This window comes from Dendropsophus ebraccatus, chromosome 6 (genome assembly GCF_027789765.1).
Source record: "Dendropsophus ebraccatus isolate aDenEbr1 chromosome 6, aDenEbr1.pat, whole genome shotgun sequence".
In the NCBI taxonomy this organism is placed as follows: Eukaryota; Metazoa; Chordata; class Amphibia; order Anura; family Hylidae; genus Dendropsophus; species Dendropsophus ebraccatus.
In genome coordinates this window covers 85,890,596-85,917,282 of record NC_091459.1, presented here as the reverse complement: position 1 = coordinate 85,917,282, position 26,687 = coordinate 85,890,596, and the positions used below count along the sequence as shown (strand labels likewise).

Below are 26,687 nucleotides of genomic sequence, written 5' to 3'. Positions count from 1 at the left end.
ACATGTGAGGAGGCAGGAGGCAGCGCACAGTGTACACAGCGGGATGGGGCGGCAGGCACGTAGAGAGGAGAGAGCCGGCTAGGAAGCCCTCCTCCCCTACAGTGGATACCAGGCTGCAGCTGCCTCCTCTCCAGGAACCCTCCTGCTCTGCTGCTCCGGCAGGTAAGTGACTGTCCCGGCTGGAGGACACAGAACTTTGTGTGACAGAACAAAGGATCTGCCGGAGCACGTACTGTGCGGCCGGGGATTCCTGCTGGTACATAGGGCTGGAATGTGTCTGGGGAGAGAAGTGCAGGTCCCTGTGCACACCTATGCGTCTCTTCTATAGAGCCCACTAACCGGGGGCCCCACACTTACACTGGTCTCCTGCCTCATCCTGAGTCCTGTAAGTAGCAGCTACAGCTTGTGTCCCTGGGGAAAGTTACAGAGCAGCATAGGGCACAGCGGAGACTGTCAGCAGGTAGGTGGGGGGCATTGTCCGCTGCAGATACAGAACACTTACCTCCAGCACAGGGACAATGTGCTATATAATGCAGCCTGGAATCCTTACACAAGTACCAGAGCTAAATCATCTCATTGCCTAAACTGTGCTGCTCCGTGTCATAACTACAACTCCCAGCATGCCCCAACAGCTGGAGTGTCACAGGATGGGGAGCACTGCTTTCAAAGTGTACTTGTTGGTTATGATCACAGATGGTTAAGGTCTCTATATACAGTATATCTGTAGTTGTCTATATACAGTATATCTGTAGTTGTCTATATACAGTATATCTGCAGGTGTCTATATACAGTATATCTGCAGGTGTCTATATACAGTATATCTGCAGGTGTCTATATACAGTATATCTGCAGCTGTCTATATACAGTATATCTACAATTGTCTATATACAGTATATCTGCAGCTGTCTATATACAGTATATCTACAATTGTCTATATACAGTATATCTGCAGCTGATTGTATTGCTGAATGTACAGTTTACAGTGTGGCCAGCAAATCCTATATATAGTATAATTGACTTTAGTTTTATTACTCAATGTCCTGTGTACAGTGTATACCAATGCAGCCTATACAGTAGGAAAAGTGCAGCTAACATATACTATATATGCAGTCAGTATCATTGCTGAGTGTCCTGTGCACAGTATACGGTGTAACCAACACAGCCTGTATACAGTATATATGCAGTCAGTATCATTGCTGAGTGTCCTGTGCACAGTATACGGTGTAACCAACACAGCCTGTATACAGTATATATGCAGTCAGTATCATTGCTGAGTGTCCTTTATACAATGTATCTAGCAAAGCCTATATAAAGTAGATTTGCAGTTGGTGTCACTGCTGAATGTCCTGTGTATAGGATATATAGTGTAACCAATTTAGCCTATATACATTATATTGCAGTCAGTGTTATTGCTGAATGTCCTGTATACGGTGTAACCAATGCAGCATTGCTGATAGTCCTGTATAGAGTGTAACCAGCGCAGCCTATATGCATTATATTGTAGTGAGTGTCATTGCTGATAGTCCTGTATAGAGTGTAACCAGCGCAGCCTATATGCATTATATTGTAGTGAGTGTCATTGCTGAATGTCCTGTATACAGTGTAACCAGGCAGCCTATATGCATTATATTGTAGTGAATGTCATTGCTGAATGTCCTGTATACAGTGTAACCAGCACAGCCTATATACTGCAGATGGTGTCATTGCTGAATGTCCTGTATATGGTGTAACCAATGCAGCCTATATACTTTATATTTGCAGTCAGTATCATTGCTGAATGTCCTGTATAGAGTGTAACCAGCGCAGCCTACATACATTATATTGTAGTGAGTGTCATTGCTGATAGTCCTGTATACAGTGTAACCAGCGCAGCGTACAGGATGTGACTGACTGCGGTGTAGTTTGTAAAAGAATATGTACTCTCCGCAGTGTATACTCTGCAGGACAGCGGCTGGAGATAGCAGAACAATGGACAATGATTCATTTTGATTTGATCACATTCCACTGGAATTTGGTGGATACAGGGATTTTCTGGCTCCTCAAAGAAATCACTTATTATTCTCCTAAACTTTAAGAGTGACCCAGGATTATAATAGCCTTCCAATTCCACCCTGATAATTGCTATAATAATTATGTAACAGGTTTGTAGACCTGCTGCGACATATTAGAAAATAGGCGTCCATAGTGGATTTTGAGGGTTAATGCTATTGTCGTCAATAGACATTAGATCCTGTGCACCATGTGATGAGTAAAGAAGCACCTATTGTAGGGGACGTCAGCAGGGCTCAGGGGACCTGCAGGCAATGCTGTAATGAACTCTCTGGATGGGTTTTCAAATGTTTTTTTTTTTTTACTTGATGCAATTCCCACAAGTTGCCATGAAAACATTGTGCAGAATTACCTCATACCTGTTTTTCCAAGAAGCCCCTTATTATCCTGATAGGCAATGCAATTCTTATAGCACGATTGCCTCATATGAAAATCTGACTTTTGTTCCACCACTGCACAATGAATCTGGTGGGAGACTGCAGTCATCTTATATATGTTCCATTTTACTACTTTACATTAGTTCAGGAAATGGATTAAAGCAGAGCTTGTAAACTCACTGAACCCTTGTGCTTAAAGGGACTAAACTTTATTGCCGCTTGCAGTGCAATTCTGTCTTTGATTCCCCCCATGATCACTACATTGCCCCACATATCTTCAGTTCTAAGAACATCCAGATACATTTCCATACATATGTGTCAATGATCTAGTTAGCAATTCAAGCCTTATTCTGTGGGGAGAGTGTCCTTTTAAGTAAATACAAGGGCAGGGGGATTATAGATTTTGCCCTGTTAGAATGTTTTTACCATAGTTTGCATCATATTCCCAGCTACAAGGTGCAAGCCTCTGGGAACATGGAACGCTCATGTGAACAGTGCCTTATTGTACCTGCTGTTGTCTAGACACATTTCTAGATCAGTTGTAGTATCGGGGAGGCCACACCCCTTTTCCCACGTTTGTAGATTTGCTACAATGTATGCCCGCTTTCTAATGTTTTCTATGGTTATATTGTCTACGTCTTCTTCGTTACTGAAAAGCTAAAGATGCTGTAAACAGAATCTGACCTTGTATACTTATTTCCCAGCTGACCTGCGGTTATTGTCTTCTGTTATCAGCCATTGCTGTTGCCAGCTATGACAGTCTCTGTGCTTTGTGCGTCAGTGGCTTACTGTAGGGAGGCAAGTAAGGCAACGTCTGTATTTATCATGTCAACCTCATGTCAGCTTGTAACATTGTTTTCTGTAAAGCAAGGAAGACGTGACACATGTGACCTAATTTGCCCAGTGCCGGACCTCTGTCATCCTGAAACGTTGACTGTTTGTTAGATGAGAATCTGTACAGAACTACTTGTTATCAGTGGCTGACGTTTGTTCCTTTGTAACTTTGCTGTACGACTTTATATGACATAGTGGTAGCAAGTGAAATAACATCCAACGGGGAGGGAGAAGCAACCGGGAAGTAATGTGTATAATGTTCTGTCTGTGGTTTTATAATAAGCATGTACCATACCAAAGCAGCACACGTGAAGGGTGGCACACTATTGGTAATGCTGTTCTATGGGCAGGGACCAGACTATGTCATTGTGTATTACCAGCACTTCTAATAAACACAATATGGCCTCAGGAGATTTACCAACACTTCCTGAGTTGACCTGATCCTGTTCTTGCAGTAACATGATCTTTCTAATTCAGACGTCTCATCCAGGGTGACATGTGCTCTTGTATGTTTGCTTGTGCCAGGCTGACAAAGATTTTAGGGGGACATGTATCAAGCAGTGTACCTTGTGCTCCTTAGTATTTTTTGGCGTAAGTGTGATGTGCACAGCCCTTCGTCAGATTTACTAAACAGTGTAGCTCGGTGTATGTGTGAATATGACAGCTTACTCCAGTTTTTTGCCTTTTTGACATTTGTGGGCGTGGTTATCCGTAAGAATATTCTCAGCCGGGATTTATCATGTGAGAATTTTGAAATTTTCGTTCGCATCTGTACTCCAGTCCCAGGGTAGCGGAACTTTTTTAACCAGGGTCAATTCATGAATACCTGCAGTAAAATGCACAGCGCCAGGGAAGCTATAGCAGGTGATTTATGAACCAACATGTGAATGTTCATAAATACCTTACTAGGCTGCAAACATATAAGCCAGTGCACAGTGCTAAAAATATTCGCAAAAAAAGGTGCAAATGATAAATGTCACCCTTAGTGTATATAAAAAAAAATTATTTATTTTGACATCTGGCCCTTCCATAGTGTGATGACTTACTGATCAATAGACTAATAATGTCTAATGTGACTATGGTTCCTGCTATAACTCCTGAAATAAAGTGGCATTGTCAGAGCTGATCTTGGGCGTGTGTGCCACCTTAAGGCTGAGCAGGTCTTGTACTTGAGAATGAAAAATTGGCCATGTGAATGTGTCAGACTGGGTGTGTGTCAGAGCACAAGATAGTGAGTGAGACAGGGTGTGTACGGACGCATGTGACCTTAAGGCTGTCTTGTAGTCAGCTTGTGCCTGTCTGTTTTGCTGGGCCTGTTTGTGATACATTGTGTGCTCTCCTGTAGTGTCAATAAAAGGTAAGACGTGTGCAAAAAATCTCTAGTAACGATGAGCTCTAGGTATTTGTGGCTTTAAATACCAAGAAGCAAACCACTGCAATGTGCAGCATGCATTCCTTCATGTCTGCTTCCATATGTGCGGATGATCATGGCGTCATCTCGGCATTAGCTCACTTATCGTTGTGTACTTTAAGGAGTCTTAGCAGTGCTAGCTTTAAACATTCATCTTCCCGTGTAGTTATATTTTGTCTTTTTTCTTCTATATAGGGAAGACTGGAGACTGATGAGCAATATGGAAGGTTCATTGCAACTATTGGATGCAGAAATGAATAAGGACTGTACATTAAAGATCCCTGAAGTTTCCAGTGTGGATTGTTCCAGACATTCTGATAAAATTCCCCCAGTCAAACCATGTTTCAAAAAGAAACAGACCCAAAAAATCTTAAACCCCGAAACCCTTCAAGCTCTGCGGCCAATCTTCACAAGTTTTTTAGGATCTGGGACTCTTAATGGAATATTTGTATCCAATGATCAGGCTGGAAACAATAGTAATTTATGTGAACCCCTTGTCAAAAAGGCACTAGACATTGACCAACATTGCCCTCAGAACAATGCACTGATAGCTGGGAATTCCAGTCTGAGGCCAGTGACAGAGCACACAGCATCTGTTCACGCATCCCAAGACCTCGATGAAGACCAGTCCAGTGTATTAGAGAGCACAGAACCAACATTTCCATCAGAAAGCACTAGTGGAACTGTTCCTACCACTGCCAACAACTCCTTCCAGGATCCGCTACTACAAGCAAATTCTGGTGAGTCCACCAACTCCATCTCCTTGGACAAGATGTTAGAAAGTTACTCATCTGGGTTATTCCAGGACGCCACCTGTCTGGACCAATACAGTGTGAGCCAAAACAATAGTTCTAATGCTGGGATATTCGAGGACAAAACAGAAGAAGCATCTCTACTTCTTGTGTTTGAACTTTTGAATCAGCTGCAATACCACGTCCATCAAAAAGATGGGATTGACATTTGTGTGGAGTTTTTACAAGGGTTGTGTTTTTATGGTAAAGATTGCCAAAAGCATCACACGGTATTGCCCTATCATTGGCAGGTTAGGAGGAGAGCCACAGGTTTATGGCAAAGTATAAATGACGATTCACAGGAACATATGGAAAGACTGTACTGTAGCCCAGATAGTGACCGGATCAAACTGCGATATCAGTAAGTATTTAATTTATTAAAGTTTATTACATTTATTGTACTTGATAGATTTTTGACCTTAAATAATAGAGTGTGTATTTATATGTGTCACTCCTTACTTTATAAGGTGAATGGAATCTTGTAATAAGAATGTAACTATAAGCCCCTCAGGACTTAGACTATAGACTCATTTCAATGTATACTGTATATATCATTTTCCTTCATTGCATACTGACAAATAAAACAGATTTGTCAATAGTTTTAGTTAGCATATTTGTACCATTTGGCTTCTGCAGCCTGTATGTATCACAATACAATGCAAACTGCTCAATACTCTGACCTCCCAAATTCTAAACTAAAAGGATTGAGAAGGAGCAGCTTACATTGTGTACACACATATATGTATATATGTTGCAGTGAGATGATAGAATCCAGGGATTTGATCAAATCCCGGGAAATGATGGAATAAAAGCGCCGTTCCATCATTTCCCTAGGGAAGTGATAGAATGAACAATCGAGGAGTCGCCCAGCTCTATGTTTGGAGGCGGACGGGGGAGCAGAGCGGCACACCTCCCCGGCAGGCATATGGCGGCCGGGGAGCAGAGCGGACGGGCCGGGGGAGCAGGAGGCGCGTCGCAGGGTGGGGTGGACGGGACTGGAGGCAGACGGAGAGTGGAGCTAGAAAAGTTGGATCCAGTCCTGAGAAACTGGGAGAATAACTGTAAATTCACTCATCCCTATACCCGACTCTTTTCAATTAACTTTGTAGAAGATGCAGGGGGCTGCTATATACTTTAGAGAGTGCCCATATACCTTTATGTTAAAGTCGTCTCAACCCACCAGTGCTTTCAGATGACTTTAGTATATGGGCACCTTAAAAGCTTGTTTAATGGTGCCTTTAACTTACTTTTTTTTTTTAATTCCCTTATGTAAGTACTCTGATAGCTCAAGCATTTAAGAAGGGATCTTGTTGGCTTACTTAGTTAGAATATTTCAAAACACTTTATTTGATGTGATTTACTAAATCACATAACCCTACTTAATTCACAAAGCTGCTATTGTGGCTGAGGCCATATTGAAAATCAGCCTTATAGCACATAAAACAACTGTACATGTATTAATAGTAAGTGGAATGGGGAGGAAAGTGTTGCCTGGGGGTGTTTTTTTTTTTTTTTTTTTTTTTTTTTTTTTTTTTTAAATGGTCAAAATGGTAGATCTTACGGGACAATGCCAACACTGGGCAATGCCAGTGATAACCTCATGTTGGTTGATGTTGTCCCTAGAACAAGGTGATAAGTTGCTTTGTTTTGGGCTTCAAGGTTTACTTATGTGTGGAGATAAAGTAGCAGTAATTATTTAAATTATTATGCTAAATGGTCCCAGTTAACCAATATGAGAATGGCTCATATAACTTTACCTTATTACTGTACTTTGGTTATTCCATATTTTTCCTGGGATTTTTCCTAGTATCTGGCTAATATGAAATAAGCTTTAAAGGTACTATCCGAAGATTAAAAAATTATATAATAATAAATTTAGGTGGGTTTGACTGCCAGGACCCCCACCAATCACAATAACAAGGTTCTTTGTTCCGTAATTTAGTGGAGTTATTCACTTATAGTGTTACTGCTAAAGTGACTCGACTGTCTCCTGTCCTATGGATAGGCGACAAGTTATACTCTTGGAATAACCTCTTTAAATCTGTAACTTGGTCATGCACGATCTAGGCAGCCAGTACCCTTATGTGCGTGTTCTAAGCCAACTTTCCAGGTTGCTCTCAGTTGAAGCAATAATGTTGAGAAAAGACCTTAAGTGAATTAATAAGTTTCATGGTCACCTCAACCTCTATCTCCAAGTTATTTCAAGGCTATGCTGGGTTGCCTGGCAACAGGACACAAATAATCGAGTGTTGATCCTTCCTGAGAAGCTCCCAAACAAGCTAGTGCAGCATCTGATTTGCATTGTTAGCACATTACTTGGCCAGAGCTATTCATCTCCTGTGGTCGGACAGGCTCAGCATTTACAAAACCAGGACCTGCCTGCTCCGACTATGAGGCAGCTCCACTGGTTACCAATGGCGAGAACTTGTTTGCTCCTCTTGGTTTTGAACACCGTTTCCTTGGCACTGCAAGAAACCAATGCCCTGTCATCCGTAACACTGCCCATTGTTCTATGTTGTTAACTTATAGCAATAGCCTCCAGGTTTGTCACCAGAGTTTTATTCTGTTTTTATAATGTAGACACCATTTATTTTATAGAGGCACCTGGAACACGACCTGAGATAACCCTGTCATTGTGAGCAGGAAGGTACAGAAGGAATTAATCACACTTTAATACATTCAGAACAGCAGGTACACAAGTCATGTGTGCTCTCCGGGGTTGGCGTGCCCACATTAAGCAGTCTCATTTGCATTGGGATAGCTAAAGCTTATTTTCCTGGCTTGCTGCTATTTGCACTATATCGATAAATAATCCCCTTTGCATTTGCTTTACACGGATGTGGAACATTTTGTCTTGTACAACATTTATTCCTGCATTAGTATAGTACTGGTCTTATAGTTCTCTGATCTGTAGTAAGAGTAGTTACAAACAGGCAGATCCCCTTTAAGGTGCTGAACATTGACAATGCACTGTGTATGGGGGACTCTGATGTTGGATGTTGGGGAGGATTGGTTTTCAACATGCACCATTCCTTTGCTCTCATGGGGGATAAGCCCACACCTGAGGTTTCTGGCAGGGGCCAGAGAACTGAAGCACACTCAGATGAGCCGAGTATGTACAAGTATCACGGGGAAAAAATGACTGTTCAGCCAATAGCTATCTAAAATGTACCCTACACCTATCATGGTGTGTAATATTCCTCTCTAGACAGAGCCGAGTTCTAAATGACAAGTCACTTGTCTGGTTTTGAGCTGTAATTAAGTTAAGGAGTTCTGAGCGCTGAATATTTTTACATGTGATTACCTTAGCAGTAAATACAATGGTGACGTTGGTGAACTCTTACAAAACCAGTTTTTTCCGTCCCATCCTATTTACAATGCTGAAATGCCAAGGGGAGAGCGGTTTCTGCTCCGTAATCACAAACGCAACCTAATTGATTATTCCCACTGGAAGAAATGCACAGGTGTGCAGCGTGACCCGAGAACCGCCGTCTGCTGGATTGTATTCTTCCGACTTAAAGGGGCAGTAAACATAAGGAAAACCGCTTTATCAAGAGGGCTGCTAACATCATTCACAGCCATTTATGTATATTTTTCTGGACAGAAATTGGGCAGACATTGTTCTGTACTTCCTGTCACTAATCCCATTAAAGGAGCATATTGTTAGTGGTCTGTATCAGGTTCAGTGTCTTTCTAGTAAATGTCAATCATGATATACACATGTTGTAAGAATATATACTTATGGATAGGGATATATTCAATGCCTACAACGCATGTGTACAGTAGTGGTCCATTGAAATTGCCGCCCAGTTCTTGGTGAACTATATGTCACCTGTTTCCATACCATTGTATAGGAAACAAAAGATTATTACATATTGCACAGAATACATTCATACATATTTCCTTCTTTCGCCGTTTCACCCCTTACCAGGCTGAGCTATACATGTGTCATACATTGTCACATTATGATTTATTCTGTTGTGTCACTCTGTTCTTGTTTAGTTAAAGTGGTAGTGCAGCATTTTCTGCTTAATTAACACAAATTACAAAGTTATATAACTTCGTAATGTGTGCTAATAAGCTTTCTGGCTTCTTTTCCAGTTTTGTGTTCTTTTGATAGAACATAACATAAATGATAATGCAGGTGTAAACAGAGCTTCAAGGGGTTTTCTGGGATAAAATTATATTTTACTATTCTGCTGGGGCTGCAAGGTAGAGATGTCAGGGACATATCTTACCTATACTGCTCCACCTCCATTGCTGGGTCCCGTGTTGCCTGCTCTCTGCCGGCACCAGAGATTTCAAGGCCCTTTTACATGGGCTGATTATTGACAGACAGGAACGCTCACTGACGATAATTGGCTCATATTAAGCGATCAGCCATTGAATAAGAAATCTTTTGTTCGCTGGCCAAACACATCTTTGACTAATGACATTAATAGGCTGCACGAATGAAAAAGCAATGAGCCCAGCCACATAATTGATCAAGCCTTGTAAAGGTTTTGCAAACAAATGCTGATGTCACTGATCAGTGCTCACTTGCCGCTTTAGTTGGGCTGTGTAAAAGGGACTGTAAAGGAAGAAGTGGTAAGCATGATGGTGGGCTACTTTTGGGCTGTACTTATACAAAGTATTCTTGGAAATAGGCATTAAACGCATCTAGAGAGCCACATGTATGTAGGTATTGTATATCTCCAACACAGTAAATGTTCTCAGTCTTATAATTGTGTATAGGATGTGCAGGATTAGAGGCGATATATTGCCATGTATACTCGGACAGTATGTATGAGTTCTATGTTCAGTTAAAGGGGTTATCCAGCGCTACAAAAACATGGCCACTTTCTTCCAGAGACAGCCCCACTCTTGTCACCAGTTTGGGCAGGGTTTTGCTGCTCCGTTCCATTGAAGTGAATGGAACTTAATTGCAAACAGCACCTGAACTGGAGACAAGAGTCGTGTTGTCTCTAAAAGAAAGTGGCCATGTTTTTGCAGCACTGGATAACCCCTTTAACTTGATGCTCTCCAGGACTTGGCAGCACCAGTAACAGAGCAACAGTGTACTGGGAATGTCAGAGGCATCATTACATATGGGGAGTAGACTGGGTCGGTCCTATCAGTTGTGTGTTCACCCATTTCCATATGAAAAGAGACAAATTGGTTTCTACATGGATGATTCAAGAAGCCAGGGCCCTTTGAAGTGTTGTTCTGGAGATCCAGCAATCACAAATGTATTCTTTATTTGTCATCTCAAAACAACAGTTTACAGTTTGGGAGCATCTGTCACTCACCTGTACATCCCTTGGGTTCACATTGTATGGTTATTTAACCCATGCTTTTCACAGATGACATAGCATTTTGTTGACCGCACAGCAGCCTTTTCCCTTTATTTCCCAAGAGGGCTATCCATTCATGAACAAGTGCTTCTGCTTCCTGCCTCGGTGTAAATGTGCTGTAGTGTAGTGTTAACAAGCATAGCTGAGCGCTCCTACCCGGTGCACTTCACCCTCGGCCTGGCTGATGTTTTCTCTGGTCTGTGCCTTACCTAAAAGCTGCAGTTTTCTTAATTTTTCCTGTCTGGGTGATGGTACAAAAGAGTCTACTGCAGAGCACCTCATTCATGTGTTAAAAATCTGAGCGGGATTGTCACATTTGACCTATGCTATGTGTGTAATGCCTGTATACAGCAAAATAAGGACCGCTCTGTGGTGTGTTTACTGAGGGTGGTACAAGATAACATTGCTGCCTTGGTGCTATCGGCACACTTTATGAGCTTGTACAAAGCGGCTTAATCATTCATTCCAGCAGATTACAGAAGATGGGAGTTATCAGGCCCATGACACATCACCTTTCATGATCTTCCATGAGCAAACCGCTCCTTTATTTTATCCGAGCCTATGATGACTGTAGGCAGGAGGGAACGTCTTGTGTGCACGCAGGAGGTTACCAGGTTTTGTTTTGTTTTATTCTTTTTAATCAAAGAAATTGCTTCTTCTCCAGTTTATTGAGTGAAGTTTAATGTAGGATTTCAGAAACCATTTGTTTTACTAAAGATCTGAACCTTGGCCGTAAGTTTATGTGCACTGACCCATTACTCCATAAGCGAACAAGGTGCCCTCTGCCTGTAATAAATCGTAGAAGACAAACAAAACTCACAGGCAATAAATGGGGATAGCTGGATGCAACTTATGATCACCTGACCATGGTCCTTTTCATGTTTCGAGTGGTCAGACTCAGATGTTTGTTTTTCACTTGCCTTATCGCCCAATATAGCACATTTTTCGGATATTTATGATCTCTGGTACAATGAAAGCTGCACTGTGATTGGTCACTATAGGCAACATAGAACATTTCTGTAAGATTGCTTGATAAACCTCCCCCTTTGTGTTCTGGAAGACCCCTGGTGTCCATTGGAATCTATGGACCCTTAGGGCCCGACCACACTAAAAGATTATTGGCCTCACTTGGTCGATTACTGACCACTCAGGCTGATAATCGTTCAGTGACATGCACAATGTCGGCTGATCGTGGTCTTTCAACGTGTTTGAAAAATCAGAGACAGTCTGCAAATGGTCGCTCCGCGTAATAGGAGCAGCGGTAGCAGACTGGCGCTGACTTCAATGGCCACCCAAACACTCATGTAAACACTGTGCATGTAATAGCGCAGTGCAAAGCGGAGAATAAGGGGGAAGCAAGCGATGAGCTGACATGTTGGCGCTCACTTCCCTGTTGTCATACCGTCCCTACTGCTTTCCAGAAGGGTTGTGCAATGGAAATGCAAAAATGTTATTAACATTTGGTATTGGTAACTTTTTAATACATAATAAAAATTATTTGATTTTTTTTTTTTAATGAAGTAAGCCCATTTGTTTTTTCCTGTAAAAATGTTATTCACATTGCATATCTCTAGCAATATTGTCTGTTATCACTGTGAAAAACTGCATCAGAAAATGGTTTGTCCAGATCATCCTTGTATGTTATCTATGAATAGACAAAATAACATGGTTAGAGCAGGCTTGGTGCTGTCTTCCATGTGAGTGGATGCCATGCAGAGCTGCAGCTTTGTGGGTAGGAGGCTTCTAGAGGGATAGGTCATGAAGAGGAATCTATAAAAACTGATTATTCTAATGCGTTTAGGACTCATAACTAGAGTGCCAAGCACTTCATCTGCAGATGGCATGCACTGCGGCTGACCTGCATTTTACATAAGAGACTTACTGTATGTAGGTTACCTCTCCAGTTAGGAGCTACGTGTGGATGCTGACTCTTATCTTCCTAGCCCCCATAGTGTCCTATTACAGCACAGGAGGCGTTATGTATGGGGCTGTCTGCAGTCTCTATAATTGATGACTTTGCTCCTTGGTCCATTTAACTATTACACAAAGGTTTTTTGCAAACAATCATCTTTCCTAATAGGTTTTACTCTGCTTATCAAAAAGTCCTTATCAGCAAAGCAGGATGTAACACAAAGCAACTCCACGTGAACCAAACTGCTCATTTCCCACTAACAAAACTTTGTGTGGTGCCGCACCTACCCAAATACCATGGGCTATTTTGTATGGCAGTATCAGCCTGGCTATTGTCACTATACAGAAGCACAGAGCCCCAGACTAAGCGGTTCATTTGAGGGCTGTTTACCCTCGATCAAGTATATTACTCTAATTTCTTGATTGGATTGTCTTCTATGAGATCATGAAGCTCACATAAGCCAGTTATACAGCAGGATCTAGTTTGTAGGCCACTGTGCATTGTCTCACATGTACAGCTTAGTATCGTCTGGTGGAAATCACATCCAAGGCCCTGTTCTTATCATGTTTTTCATCTACATTTAGTGTGTCCTCTGGGAAAAGCACTATACTAAACATGTCTCTAGTAAAAAAAAAAAAAAAAAAAAGCTGCAAAATACTACAAAGAAGCAGCACTAGTGATCTGAGGAAGTGTTTATTGTCTTGGGATCAGTATCTCTTATGTGGACTGAGAAGAATAACAACTAAAAACCAGAATTGGGGGAACCTTGGCTGTTTACACACCAGTGCATGGCCAGGTAGCACAAGTGACTTCTTCATGAATGTGACGTCAATAAATCCTCTTCTGTCACATTCTTTAGATTCTGTCCGGTAAGCCACCATTACCGCTCTCACAGAAGTTGTCGCCCAGCCTTGCAGTGATACCAGCATAGTTAGGTGCAAACTAAACTGCCCCAAAAACCACAACAGGTTTATTCCAACAAGTGCTGTTAGTGTTACCATGCGTAGGGGAATTCATATTACTGGGCACATCATATTTCCTAGAATAAGGGGCTTTATTCATTTCTGGAATGATGTTTATGTATCTTACCTTGTCTTTTACATGTCACAATAAAGAGTTTCAAGCCTTGTGACTCTCGCTGTCATAAAATGGTGCTGCCATTCATGAAACATGAAAATGGCACATTGCGTGTGTGTCTGTCTCCTTAGACGCTGTCCTAAATAATCCCTTAATCCAGACTGTATCTGCTCGTATTAGTCTGTATTCTGTTCGCCTCCACTGTTCCCATTTTCTGTTACTTCTTTTAGTTGCATTTTAGTAATAATGACATAAAATATTTAGTGTTTATGTTGCTTTGCTATGTAAGTATATTCTGATATGGTTTAGATACACTTTTCACTTTTTTGCACACATTTAATGAAACCTAAGGCCTTTCCTGTATTCATTGTATGGAAATCTTTTGCACTGCACTGTGTGGACCTGGCCTAAGGGGGTTGTGCATTTTTTGAGCATTGTTGGAATATCTAACTTCACACCCACCCACCACCACCACCATGACATTGGTATCTCTGCCCTTGATACTATGATTCATCAATGGTCTCAACAGTGACATTAATAGTATATTAATACCATTAATATCATAGCAATAGTTTAAAAACCCCTTGAGCATTCTCATGCCCAATGGGGAGATAGGCAGACAGGTAGCTGACAGTTACCTCTTTAGAATGAAATTGGAGAGAGAAACTTCTGTATTTTCTAGTCATTGTTCCCCAATGAAGGTCTGACAGCTACATTAGATTTCCTAATGGTCCCTACCTAGGAAATTGGGATTGGCTGACAAATGTTTTATGATTCTAAAGCTCACTATACATTTTAGAGTGCTGTAGGCCAAATGTTTATTTAGTTGACAACTATATCTCTCATACCACCCGTACTTATAAACACTCTGTCTAAAGGCCCTATTCGACCAACAGATCCGACGACAGATTATCTGCCAAAGATTCGAAGCCAAACCCAGGAGTGGATTTGAAAAGAGGAGAAATCCAGTCTTTCCTTTATGACCTGTTCTCTGTTTATAGTCTGTTCCTGGGTTTGGCTTCAAATCTTTGGCAGATAATCTGTCGTCAGATCTGTTGGTGGAATAGGGCCTTAAGTATGTGAGAAAAGAAAGCCGCTGTCCTCTGGTGATGGCATGTTGCCATGTCCAACCATCCTTTCCACTGACATCAGGGGCGAGTCAGGAAGCCACCATACTCATTACATGGTAGGCCAGGCATATCGCTGAAATCAGTGGGTTCACCTAATGTGTATGTCCAGCAGAGATGAGTAAAACTACAGTGTGAATCTGCAGAACTGACATTCATTGAAGGATTCATTACATTCATTAAAGGATTCGTTCTGTCTAGAAAAATAAGTTATGCTTCACAAGTGCTTTTCCAAGTGCTCTGGTTCCCTGGAATCTACTATGTCTTTTCCAGGGAATCAAGCACTGGAACTTCTTCTTTTCTAGATAGAACAAATCCACCACAGTTTCGTTCTCTGATGGCTAGCTTACCATCCATTACTGTTACTGACACTAGAGGTAGATGACGAAACATGTGTCCTCATTGCCCTCGGCATATGCAACGTCTCCATCTCATGTCTAGGAATAATGTAACCTAATTACCGTAGGCGTATCTTTCTTAGTTTAGAAAGGGAGCCTGGCTATCTATTAAACTTCAATCAGTTACCCCCACTTCTCCCCACCCTCGCTGCCTGCTTTGTATTCATGTGTCCTTTTAGTAATGTCACGCAGCAGCCAGAGTAATGATGGGCTGAGGATGTGAATGGGATCTGTGGGTGGAAGTGCACTGCGCCGTGATTAAATCTGCTCTATAATATCACTTCTTATTAGCCAGTCAGCGATCCCACAGGGGAGAGACACGGAGCACCTCAGAGAGAACTACAAGCAACGCTGTACGGAGACTGCTCGAGCCCAGCCAAATGGAAGGTACAAAAGTACAAAGGAGGGGAAAACACGGATTAACTGTGCAGCTAGAAGAGGTCGCCTACATTCACTGGAATGCAGGGACGTTCACAGATGTGTTTAACAATCCTATACACCTATTTTTTAGGGTCCTATTAGACAAAGTGATTTTTCATTTTTTTAAATTAACGATAAAAGATTGTGAACGACCTGAAATCATTCACCCTAATGCACAGAACGATAGTCGTTAGTTACAATGGCAATTACAGTCGTAATAATGACCCGATGTGTACTGTACATACACTGAAAAATTTGCAAACAAATTTTTGTTAGTTGTTTGCCTGCATACACACGGAAAGATTATCGCTTAAATAGGACCCCTAGTCCCCTTCTTACAAAGCATTACTGCTCCTGTTGGGCCTGCACCCTAATGGCTCAGGCTCCATCCTGAGTGTCATTGATACAGTAACACATTGATACATTGTTGTCTTCTATATTGTTACATGTACAAATAATCAAGCAGCCTGGCTGAATAGGAATGTCCTGTTTACATCAAAAATCTGCTATAGTCGTATAAAACTTTTCTTCTATCCACTAATGGCATATGATTGTCATAAAGGGGGCTCCCCATGTGAGGATCCCCCACCATGGGGTAAATCTGTTTCTATTTGAGTGAACCTGGGCCATCCATGTTTTAAATGAAAGGCCATTTATCTGTATGATGTTTCTCAAACAGCAGCCACATGCTTCCCTCCCACACTATCAGTTGTTTTCTGGGGGTGCCGGAAGCCATGCTACTGTGTGACGGTTGTACTGGACTGTGAACATTGTATAGCAGTATTGTGCACATTTGCACACTAACTTTTGACAGCCATCATATTGCAGTAAGGAAGCTCAGGTTTGTGCTGCACTCATGGGGTAGAGTAAGATGCCATTGCAGCTAAGCATGTAACCTAGTCTGGACAACATCTATATCTTTTATAGTTTACTTGTACTTGAAAGGTTGTTTTTTTATTTTTAGTCTGCAAAATTCATATCTGTGCTGTGTTCTATCAGTGCTTCAAGACTAACATTAGTAATGTCTCCATAGCCATCCACACCTTTTCATTAGCTATACCCCAGTGCAGAGTACAAGCAGCAGACATAATGTGATGTTACAGAACAGTCAGAGCCGCCTAGGAGCTCCTGGTAGGAACACGCTGTACCAGTGTACTATGCACGGTATTAAGGGGTATATGGCCAAATGACACCAGAGCAAACAAAGGTAAACTCTTGATCCAAGTTGACTGGAAAGCTGTGTCTGTATCAAATAAAATAAAAAGTTTCGACAGTTCTTGTGAATCTTGAAAAATAGATGACTAAACTAGAAACCTACTAAATGGGGCCATAGAACAACATTGATAACCTATGTGACCGGAGTGTTTATATGAAGGTTTAGAGATTACCATCACGTTTAACAGCTTTGTGACCACATCATGGGATGTAAAGTTGACAAGCTTCCTGTCGCAGAGATCAGCGTGACGATTGTGGCTGTTTTCGGGCAGCTGGCGTGTCTTGTCACGTAAGATTCCATTTGCACAATATTTTGTAAGCGCTATGGTTAGAGAAACCTCTGTGGTATTGGTTCACAGTCCAGCACATTTCCCGCTTTTCTATACAGCCTGAGGTATACTGTAAAACACTGGTTATGTTATGCGTAAGCACTAAATAATAATGTCTGGATGTGTATTCTGATGTTGGGCTTCCTAATACAATATACATCTACTCGTAAAGGGATTTATACAGCTACCAGGTCAACATGGGACTTCGACTACATGTACATCCATGATCATTACTCAACTTTGCAAAAGTTCAGTTCAATCCAGTCTAGATTTTGCGGCTGCATGGGACATGAAATGGCAATTTTTGTGAACAAGCCATCTATGACTCCATGACACCTTTTAGTACCTCAAAAATAGCACACCAGGCTGAACAGAGATTACCAGCAGTCCGAATCCACTAATGTCTGCTAACCTGTTTGTTCTGTATACCATTTCTAATCGGAGGGGAAAGCTGGGCACATAAAGTGAGATAAAACTTGTAAAGAGGTTGTCTGACCCTAGAAAAAATGAAAGTAGTCTGGCTAAAACAAAAAAGCTAAATTGAGAGCCAAAAGGTTATATAAGTGACAGTAATGGTGTAATTTTTTCCCAGTGTCTAGCAACTCTATAAATTTTTAGATAAGGATTGGTTAACATCCTTAAACATAATTTACCATAAAACGTTGATGTCACGCTATGAAGTAAATTGTTTTCCAGGTCATGGTTAATGACACCTATTCTAAGGGTACTATTACAAGGGTACTATTACACGGAACGATAATCGGCCGAATTGGCCCGATTCGGCCGATTATCGCTCCGTGTAATAAATGCAACGATCATACGATGACAACGATCATCGGCTGATCGTTGATATAGGTTAGACCCTATTTTCGTCGGGCGCCGACCGCGCACCGCTGCGTGTAATAGCGGTGCGTGGACGGCGACTAACGATATACATTACCCATCCACGTTCCAGGGCTGCTCCTGCGGTCCGCTTCTCCCGGGGTCCCGTGCGCGCTCTAGCTTCACAGAGGCCTGTCAGCTGGTAGGCCGCTCAGCCAATCACAGGCTGCGGCGGTCCCGGCCTGTGATTGGCTGAACGGCCTACCAGCTGACAGGCCGCTGTGAAGCTAGAGCGTGCACGGGACCCCGGGAGAAGCGGACGGCAGGAGCAGCCCTGGAACGTGGATGGGTAATGTATGCCAGTTTAGCAAGGGCTGCAAGGACATCGGTGACGATGTCCTTGCAGCTCTTGTCAAACGATTATCGGGCCGTGTAATAGGTCCAGTAAACGAGCAACGATCTCTGCTCGTTTACAGGTATTATCGGGCCCTGCTCGGCCCGTGTAATACCACCCTAAGACGTCTTAGTATTGCAAAATGTTAAGCCTCAGCAAGATAGCCTGAGGAGAACTGTAGCAGCCTCTTTCTTTCTCATGCAAATTATTATTTATAGCCGGGCTAAGCACATATTTAGATAGCAGTAGTCTGCCCAGTTACACTGAAACCAGAAATTCCTTCCTAGCATGCATATCCCATCTAGACTGAGTTGTGTAGGGATTGACAGTATTTACTGGGACCGAGCGCCCTTTTACAAACATAGGTGCCTCAATAAACTGTATATTTCCTTCCGACATCCCCCCTTTCTTTAGATTTGCACAAGCTGCTTCTTCCTTTGTCTCTGTGTCTTTACATTGTTTGTCCTCTCTTTTCTCAGTCGTTATTGGTTAATAAGGATAAAGGATATGGGGTACGGGTTGCCTTGGTGATGTGTGTGAAGGTTAACAAGTTGGGCTGGATGTATTAGCCATGCACGATTAGCACACAGGAGGGCTGAGCATTTCACTTCTCCACAAACAGACTTGTGTTCAGGAACGTTGCCCAGTTTCATTTTTCGTTCACGTTTCTGCTTCCAGCTGTAGAACAGATGATCCTAGCGAAATCATTAATTCCTTGCTTTTCATTCACAGATAGGCTCCCAGAGACAAATCGCACATGAAGCTTACATTCCATCCTTGCTTGTGCTTTGCTTCAGTTTAGTCAGTGACTAAGATGTATGATTTATTTCGCAAGGCTTCCTTGTGCCTGAGGGGTGGGGGGGTGGCCCTAGGCACCTCTGCCCCATGAGTAGATGCCAGTATTGTAAATGGCACATTGGAAGACATGAGACACTGTTACAAATTTTGCATTGGGCCCAGAGGCTACAAAGTACTCCTGTGCCCTTGATTCAATCTTTAGTTGGTGGCCATAGTCTGCTATTTACATTGTTATGACCCTATTGAGTATGAAAAACGTCATTTTACACAGGGGAACTAGTGTTTAGTATTGTGAACATACATGTTTTCATCTGTGACATGTAAATATATATACAACTGGCGGTTGTATGCATGTCATTAATATACACGCAGCTATGCATAACATTGATAAGTAATGTGCCTCTTCATATACTGTACTACTAGATGGCTACTAAAGCAAACTGCTATATAACAACATATAACCTTTTTATTTTTCAGGGGACATGATTTTTTAGTAAACTTGGACTCAATGACTATTTATGAAAGTCTTGAATTTGACCAAATCCGACGACTGTCTACTCCTTCTACCTCCGGCGCTGCCTCAAATTACCACACCGTATGGAAATACTATTGCAGAGATCACTTTGGGTGGCGAGAGTACTCAGAGGTAAACTTATTACTTAGAATCTGGCCAATAAACCACATCTGTACACTGTGCACTTCAGTTCTTCTGACCCTATGTTCTTTTTGTACGACAGCCTGTTGTGAAGCTGATAGAGGAAGCCAACTTCCGTGGACTAAAGGAAGTCCGATTTGTTACGTGGCACAACCAATATATACTGAACATTAAAGATGGATTCCAGCAGAACGCTTGTTTCAGGAAGGAAATCAAAAGAAGACCCTTTTTCCGTTCCTCTGTCATGTTATTGCCTCATCTCCAGTAAGTAAAGATATCTTCAGATTGTGGCCACTGCCACTTAATATGTTCAGCATGATTCTCTCTCTCCTATACATTTGTTTTGTAATGGGTCACCGCAAGAGATGAGCAAACCTCGAGCATGCTCCGGTTTATCCATATCCGAGTGTGCGGCATTTGATTACTGGTGGTATATGTGACCATTGTGCATGTTGGCTGATCATTGCCTTTTATTACACAAAGCGATTAACAGATGTAATGGCCGATAATCGCTATGTATCCATGTGTGAAATTAAACTCAAGAGTCCACTGTCTGTACACTGTCGTATATGTCTGCAAATCTTTTTGAGAGGTTGCCAATGTATACAATCTGAAAAAAGTAGTAAAAGGCATTGTGAACCCATTCTTGCTTGGATGTACTCTGCTTTATGTGTAATCATTGGTCTGTTCACATTACCTAGGCATACTCTGCTATCTGATCGTAATATCTAGGTGTACACCTCTACATGTTGTCCAGTCATTTACATTACCTAGGTGCACAGTGATATGACTGCACAAGTTCTTAGCTTCTTACACAACAAAGTTTACACTAGACAGCTGAGCCTAGACCTGAGTAGTCCTCATAGCCGGTAACAATCTGCACTGTGATCCTTGTCAGAATATTCTTCATGTTCTGCGGCAGCGATGACTTGAGCGGATGTGGACGTTTATCTGGCGAGTCCTACAGCGTAATCTGTTTTGATTTGAAGCTGTATTTAAAAGCTGTTTATGGCATCTCATGCACAGCTGGAGGCAGCAGGATTGCACAGTCCTGTATTTAGGAACACACTGTCCTCTCTGGGTATGGCGGGAAGCTGTTAGCCTGGAGGCCTGACATGCATGGTCTAGTAAGAGCCCTGTGTTACAGGAGAGGCAGTGTGAGCAGTTGTCACTGAGTTCATAGATTCACCATAGATGTGGCAGCAATCTGCACGTAGGAACTGAATGAAAGGCAAAAAAAGTTGAATGTTTTGTCTGCTATTTATAGCGTTTGGAGGTATATTCCATAGTCTGACATGTTTAAGCTTGATCCCCTCCAGCCACAAAGAGTGGCGTAGAAGCAGCAGAGCTGCAATTCTAATCTCCGTCAGCATATGCAGCTACATAGAAGAATTTGTGTTCTTAGTAAACTGATTAAACTTGTTAAACTGATTTACTGAAGGCCGTAGGCATAAGGTCCCTTCAAAAGAAGTTCTCCATGGGCCAAGATCTTTTAAGTAGCTTCAGACCTGTCTGTATTTAACCTGCTCTTCCTAGGGTAAGGTATAGAGAAGGCTGTTGCCATCCAGCTAGATATGAGAAGAATACATAGTATTCACACAGGTACTAAATGACTTGTTGATGGCAAGAAACAGGGTGAATGTAGCTCCAAGATTTTTTTGACCTGTCTGCATGACATAACAGAGAAGGGTCTAACAGCACCAGGAACTTGGGCCACAATGGCTTATGTAGAAAGGAGATGCACGCTGGAAGGCCTACAATCTCAGATGTGAGCACTAGACATACAGTATAGAGGAGTCCTCCAACATCATAGAATAATCAATGAAGGGTTATTCACATGAACCAGTACAAAGCAATGGCATTTCTTTGTATTGGATCAGGTGAATATTCCCTTATTGATTATTCCACGGATGCTGCAGGACTCCTCCATACTGTATGTCTGCATGACGTGTCAGGGCCAGTTCACACAGAGTAAAACTTGTGGAATTCTGCAGCGGAACTTTCGCGCCTTTTCTCTCTCCGCGCAAGAGAATTGACATGTCACTTCTTCCGAGCGGAGAGGGGAGGCGCGAGCCCTCCCATAGACTGCCTGTATGACATAGAGGCTGGCGGGATTCTGTGGCGGAGAGTTACGCCGCGGAATTCCCCCAGTTTTACTCCGTGTAAACTGGCCCAAAGGGGTTTATAAATGACAGTAACACTTAAAGGAATTTTGTGAAATTGATAGCACCATTCTCAACTGGCTTTCTGGTTTGCAGACTGCAAAAGTAGTTCTTATCATACACCTTATTAGTCACCAAAAAATATAGAGTACCGCAGGGCCCAGTTCTTTATCCAGTGCTGTTTGGGGTTTATATAACAAGGCAAAACAATCCAGAGCCACTGCCTGGTATGCCACGGCAGTATAGAGGATGCTGAGCTATACTTGTCCTTGAAGTCCCGAGTTAATGGCCATCTCCAGCTATTAATTCCTTTGTGGCTCATCTACAAGAATGAATACATGCCAGCTGGCAAGAACTGATCCCAGACAACAGTGAAGTTCTTTTGGTAAGAGGTCAGTGTGTAACAGCAAAAGGGCAACTGGAACACCCAACACCTCAATCTATAGGAAACACAATACTTTAAAGGTGTAGGGTATACTTATTGATGGTGAGCTGTCCTTCAGGAACCAGATATCTGCCACTATTAGAGGGAACCTTTCACTCAGATTAGGCCCCAGCTATATTCTCTGCCAGGATCCAAAATAGGCCTGAGTCTATACTAGGATAATATGGCTGCAAGTCCTGGCCCAACTGTAGGTCCGATGAACTGTACTATTAGATGTCAGTTTAGGTAATGAGACCTGCAGTTGGGGTCGGGACTTGAGGCCATAATACAGGCACAAAATGTGTGTGCCTACCCTAAAACATTTGGTGCTCTCTCTTCAGATCATCCATGGACATACAAAACACAAGACTGCCAATGCCTGTGTCCACTTGATGGCATGTACCATGCATTCTGTCTGCTCAGGAGATTATAACATGTGATCAGTTTACTCCCAGACAGCACTTGCCCCCTGTGAGAAAGCAGCATTACAGCTGTTTGTTGTACAATATAGCGTACCTATGTAACCGACTGAATACGGCCAATAATCGTTCCGTGGAATAGGGCCTTGTGTGCATAGAGGTGCAGTGAATGATACTGTGGACTGTACATACACAAGGACAGGTTGTAGGCTGAAAGAATGCAATGAGTAGTTTCCCTTCTGGTTATGCCGCACAATGTGATACTGTATTTTGTTTGTATTGACAACTAGGCACCCTGCTAGGAGGAAACTCATGATTCATTATGTTGGGTCATAAATGGTACAGTTTGTTGTGTTTCTTAGGGAGAACATTGCTTTTATCTTCCTGTTTATGTTCTTTTACTCAGCTTGTGTCATTACTAGGGCCTTTGTTGGCAGTGAGAGTTCTCCTTCTCATTCCTGACCCTGACAATATACAGTGTTTTCCAGAGTAGGCCGGCATTATATATTTCTAGCAAGGGTATATCGTAGTCCAGGGGCCATATGAGATACCAGTGCGCCATTGTTTCGGTATGCCTTTTATTATACTTCCTGTACAGTTCAAAGGAAACACATACAATACATAAAAATGTTACATTAATAAAGGGGCTTAGTCATAAAATACAAGTAACTTCTAATATTAACCTGATTTTATTTTTTGCACAGTTCTCTAAATGCAATCTTTGTATAAAAAGTGAATGTGTTCATTGTCCATGGACATGTATAGGTCTGTTTTCCAGAAAAAAATATGTATATGTGTCTATTCTTACAAGTGTATACACCCCTTGTAGTTTATCTAGTACATTTCCATCAGCTGATTAGCCATTTAAAGCCTCAATTCTTCATATGAGTTATGTTGATTAGCCTGGTGGTCAAGAAGAAAATGCAGCATAATCTCTGCGTAGTGGTGTCGGTCATTTTGTGGCATGTTATATACATAGGAGCTTTCTGGTATCGATGAGATGAATGGGTTACATTAAAACTGTGCACAGAAAGCTTGTATTAGTAGAGTACGGTACTTAGTAATTTTGTTTTGTGGGCCACAATGTTGCATCGGTCTGGCTTTACTACCCACCCCATTTATGAGCCATTTCAGAATGAATGGTTTTACAATTACAGCGTTGGCTCAGCTTGAAATCCATTTCCCTACGAAACGTATTTTGTCTGCTCCCTGGAACAGACTAAAAGGTTACGTTTATGGCGGCCTTCAGTTCCTGGCTGATTTTACTTATAGAGGTGGTGGTTGAATCAATTTGCTATATTTTAGGCTCATGTAAAAAAAACATATTCCTCTATAGTACAAATTACCAGTGAACAAAAATCCTGGATTTACGGTAGTCCTCCTATGTCAAGTTGTTAAGCCAGGATAGGGACAATCAGTGTGACCCCCAACTCATATAGATTTTGCAGTCCTGAATGGTAAATTTGTCTAGTTATGTGATAATACACTACTGTATCAATTGTTTGCCATTCAAGCTGGGTGATAATAGAAGCTTTATTGCCTGTTTTTTAAAGAAAAGCTCACTTTAATATGTTTTTCAATGTCCCATATTAAACCTTCCTTTCTTTACCCATAGGACACTGAGTGGGGTATCCCCAGCTGCCGATGCAATGGCAGATCCTGCATCTCTGCAAGTCTTATCTCCTGTCGCTATTACAGCCCCAAATTTCTACCCTGAAACCTGGATTCCCATGGACTCATCTCAGGAGTTTGTCCAAGTGCCTATGCCAAAAGAAGATAAAAGTTATAGAACAGTTTATACTTTATTTCACAAAACCGTTCCTGAGACCAAGTTCCGAATAATGAAAATAATGCGAGTGCAGAACCTCTTCCTGTGGGAAAAATATAAAAGGTACATGTTTTTTTTTTTTTTTTTTTTGTGGAAGTTGTTGTTGGAAACTTACAGAAATTTAAGTTTGTCTCCTGTTAGCCAGTGACTTGCTACCATGCTAGAATGCCACATGGTTGAACAGCTTCAGTAATAGATAGAGGGCTTTGTGGTTGGACCCCCACTAATCCACTGACCAAACTACCCCATTAGTCCTAGGGGAAGGTTACAAATCAGCAACTGAATGCTCCCAGTATTGTTAAAAAAAAAAAAAAAAAAAAAAAAAAAAAAAACAAATGTAATTGTCAGAACATTAAGTCTCATATATTGAAGAATGTGTAATGATCTATGCACAGACAACAAGTGTCTACACATCTCTTAACTGAATAAGTAGCTAAGTAGTTACATACGTAAGGGTTGGGAAGCTGAGGTTACAATAGTTTAAATTCCTTTTTTAGTTGCACTTCAGCTTTCTAGATCACATTCTTGTAGGAGGATTTTGAGAAGTCTATAATAGAGGGGGCTAGGTTATATATTACAATTAAGTGGGCTGACTGATAGATGTGACTTCACTCCTTATATCTGGAGATTGGAGTTGTGGCATTTTTAGATGAAATCATGTCTGGATTTAGAGTTGTTAATCATAGTACAAAGAAAAATGTTCTCAAACAAACCAATAAGGTACCTGCTTATGTTTTCCCTTCTAAAGCCCCTCTTCTCCCTTGGACTGATAGACACTGATGCTGAGGACCATTAAAAAGTCTGCCATGGGTGTTCTCTTTTCTCATCACACAGATACACACAATATTTGGGATTCATCTCTATCCCTCTAGACTGCAGTGTGGGCACTTCTCCTTGTCTTTAGTTTTTAGATTTTAGTACTGCCTATGTGATCTTCCCTTTCTTAAGACTTGGATGGGTTCCCCCTTTGCCACACTATGCTACCATTGATCACAATTAAGTTAATTAACTTAGTTATAATAAAATTATGATTTAAAAGAACACCGTCATCATAAACAATGTTAATATGTCATAAAGGTGCCAGGAAAAGACTGTGCCTAAGATGTCGAAAGGTTTTTTTTTTTTTATACAATGACAGGTACACTTAAGGTTGTCAGGGTATACATAGTACAGCAATGTGTTTTGTCTAGGCCTCCTAGAACCATAATTTAAAAAATTATATTATCACCTTTCTTCTAGGAAAAAAGAATTTATGGCCAGAAAGATGACAGGACTGGACAGGATTATGAATGAAAGACATCTGTTTCACGGGACCTCCCAGGATGTTGTTGATGGGATTTGCAAACATAACTTTGACCCCCGAGTCTGTGGGAAACATGCCACCATGTTCGGACAGGGCAGTTACTTTGCCAGGAAAGCAAGCTATTCTCACAATTTCTCCAAGAGGTCACCAAAAGGAGTTCACTACATGTTCCTGGCAAAAGTATTAACCGGAAGATACGTTGTAGGGAATCACACCATGAGAAGGCCTCCTCCACTCAACCCAGGAGACATAACCAGTGACCTTTATGATTCCTGTGTGGACAATTTCTTTGAACCTCAGATCTTTGTTATATTTAATGATGACCAGAGCTATCCCTATTTTATTATCCAGTATGAAGAAGTTAGTAACACTGTTTCCATCTAAATAAGAGAATGCTGCTACAGTCCGGTGGAGGAGGCGTTATTTAATTCGACAAAGAGACTAATAAAAAGCCCCGAAACTTCAAGCTCTGTGATGATGACCAACAGTGCACTTGTTAATAATTTATGTGCATATTGTACATATTTTTCATTGTTAACAGTTTGTGTGCCTTTTTGTTAATAAAAAGTTTTATTTATGTGAGTAAATATCCATGTGTTGAAATAGAAA

At 41.6% G+C, this 26,687-nt stretch overlaps 1 protein-coding gene across 1 annotated transcript; it reads left to right on the top strand.

The window, feature by feature from the left end:
• On the top strand, positions 1 to 26,687 carry TIPARP (TCDD inducible poly(ADP-ribose) polymerase). Its single transcript, XM_069975297.1, has 6 exons — positions 1 to 162; positions 4,867 to 5,823; positions 19,765 to 19,933; positions 20,025 to 20,206; positions 24,563 to 24,838; positions 26,015 to 26,687. Exons 2-6 carry the CDS (start codon positions 4,883 to 4,885, stop codon positions 26,460 to 26,462), a joined length of 2,016 nt encoding a protein of 671 aa, XP_069831398.1. The 5' UTR covers positions 1 to 162; positions 4,867 to 4,882; the 3' UTR covers positions 26,463 to 26,687.

Excerpts from the sequence above, each read along its gene's own strand:
- TIPARP (XM_069975297.1), top strand. The coding sequence starts at position 4,883 with ATGAGCAATATGGAAGGTTCATTGCAACTATTGGATGCAGAAATGAAT. Across the intron at positions 19,934-20,024 it reads GGTGGCGAGAGTACTCAGAG|CCTGTTGTGAAGCTGATAGA; the intron begins GTAAACTTATTA and ends TTTGTACGACAG. Across the intron at positions 24,839-26,014 it reads CTGTGGGAAAAATATAAAAG|GAAAAAAGAATTTATGGCCA; the intron begins GTACATGTTTTT and ends CCTTTCTTCTAG.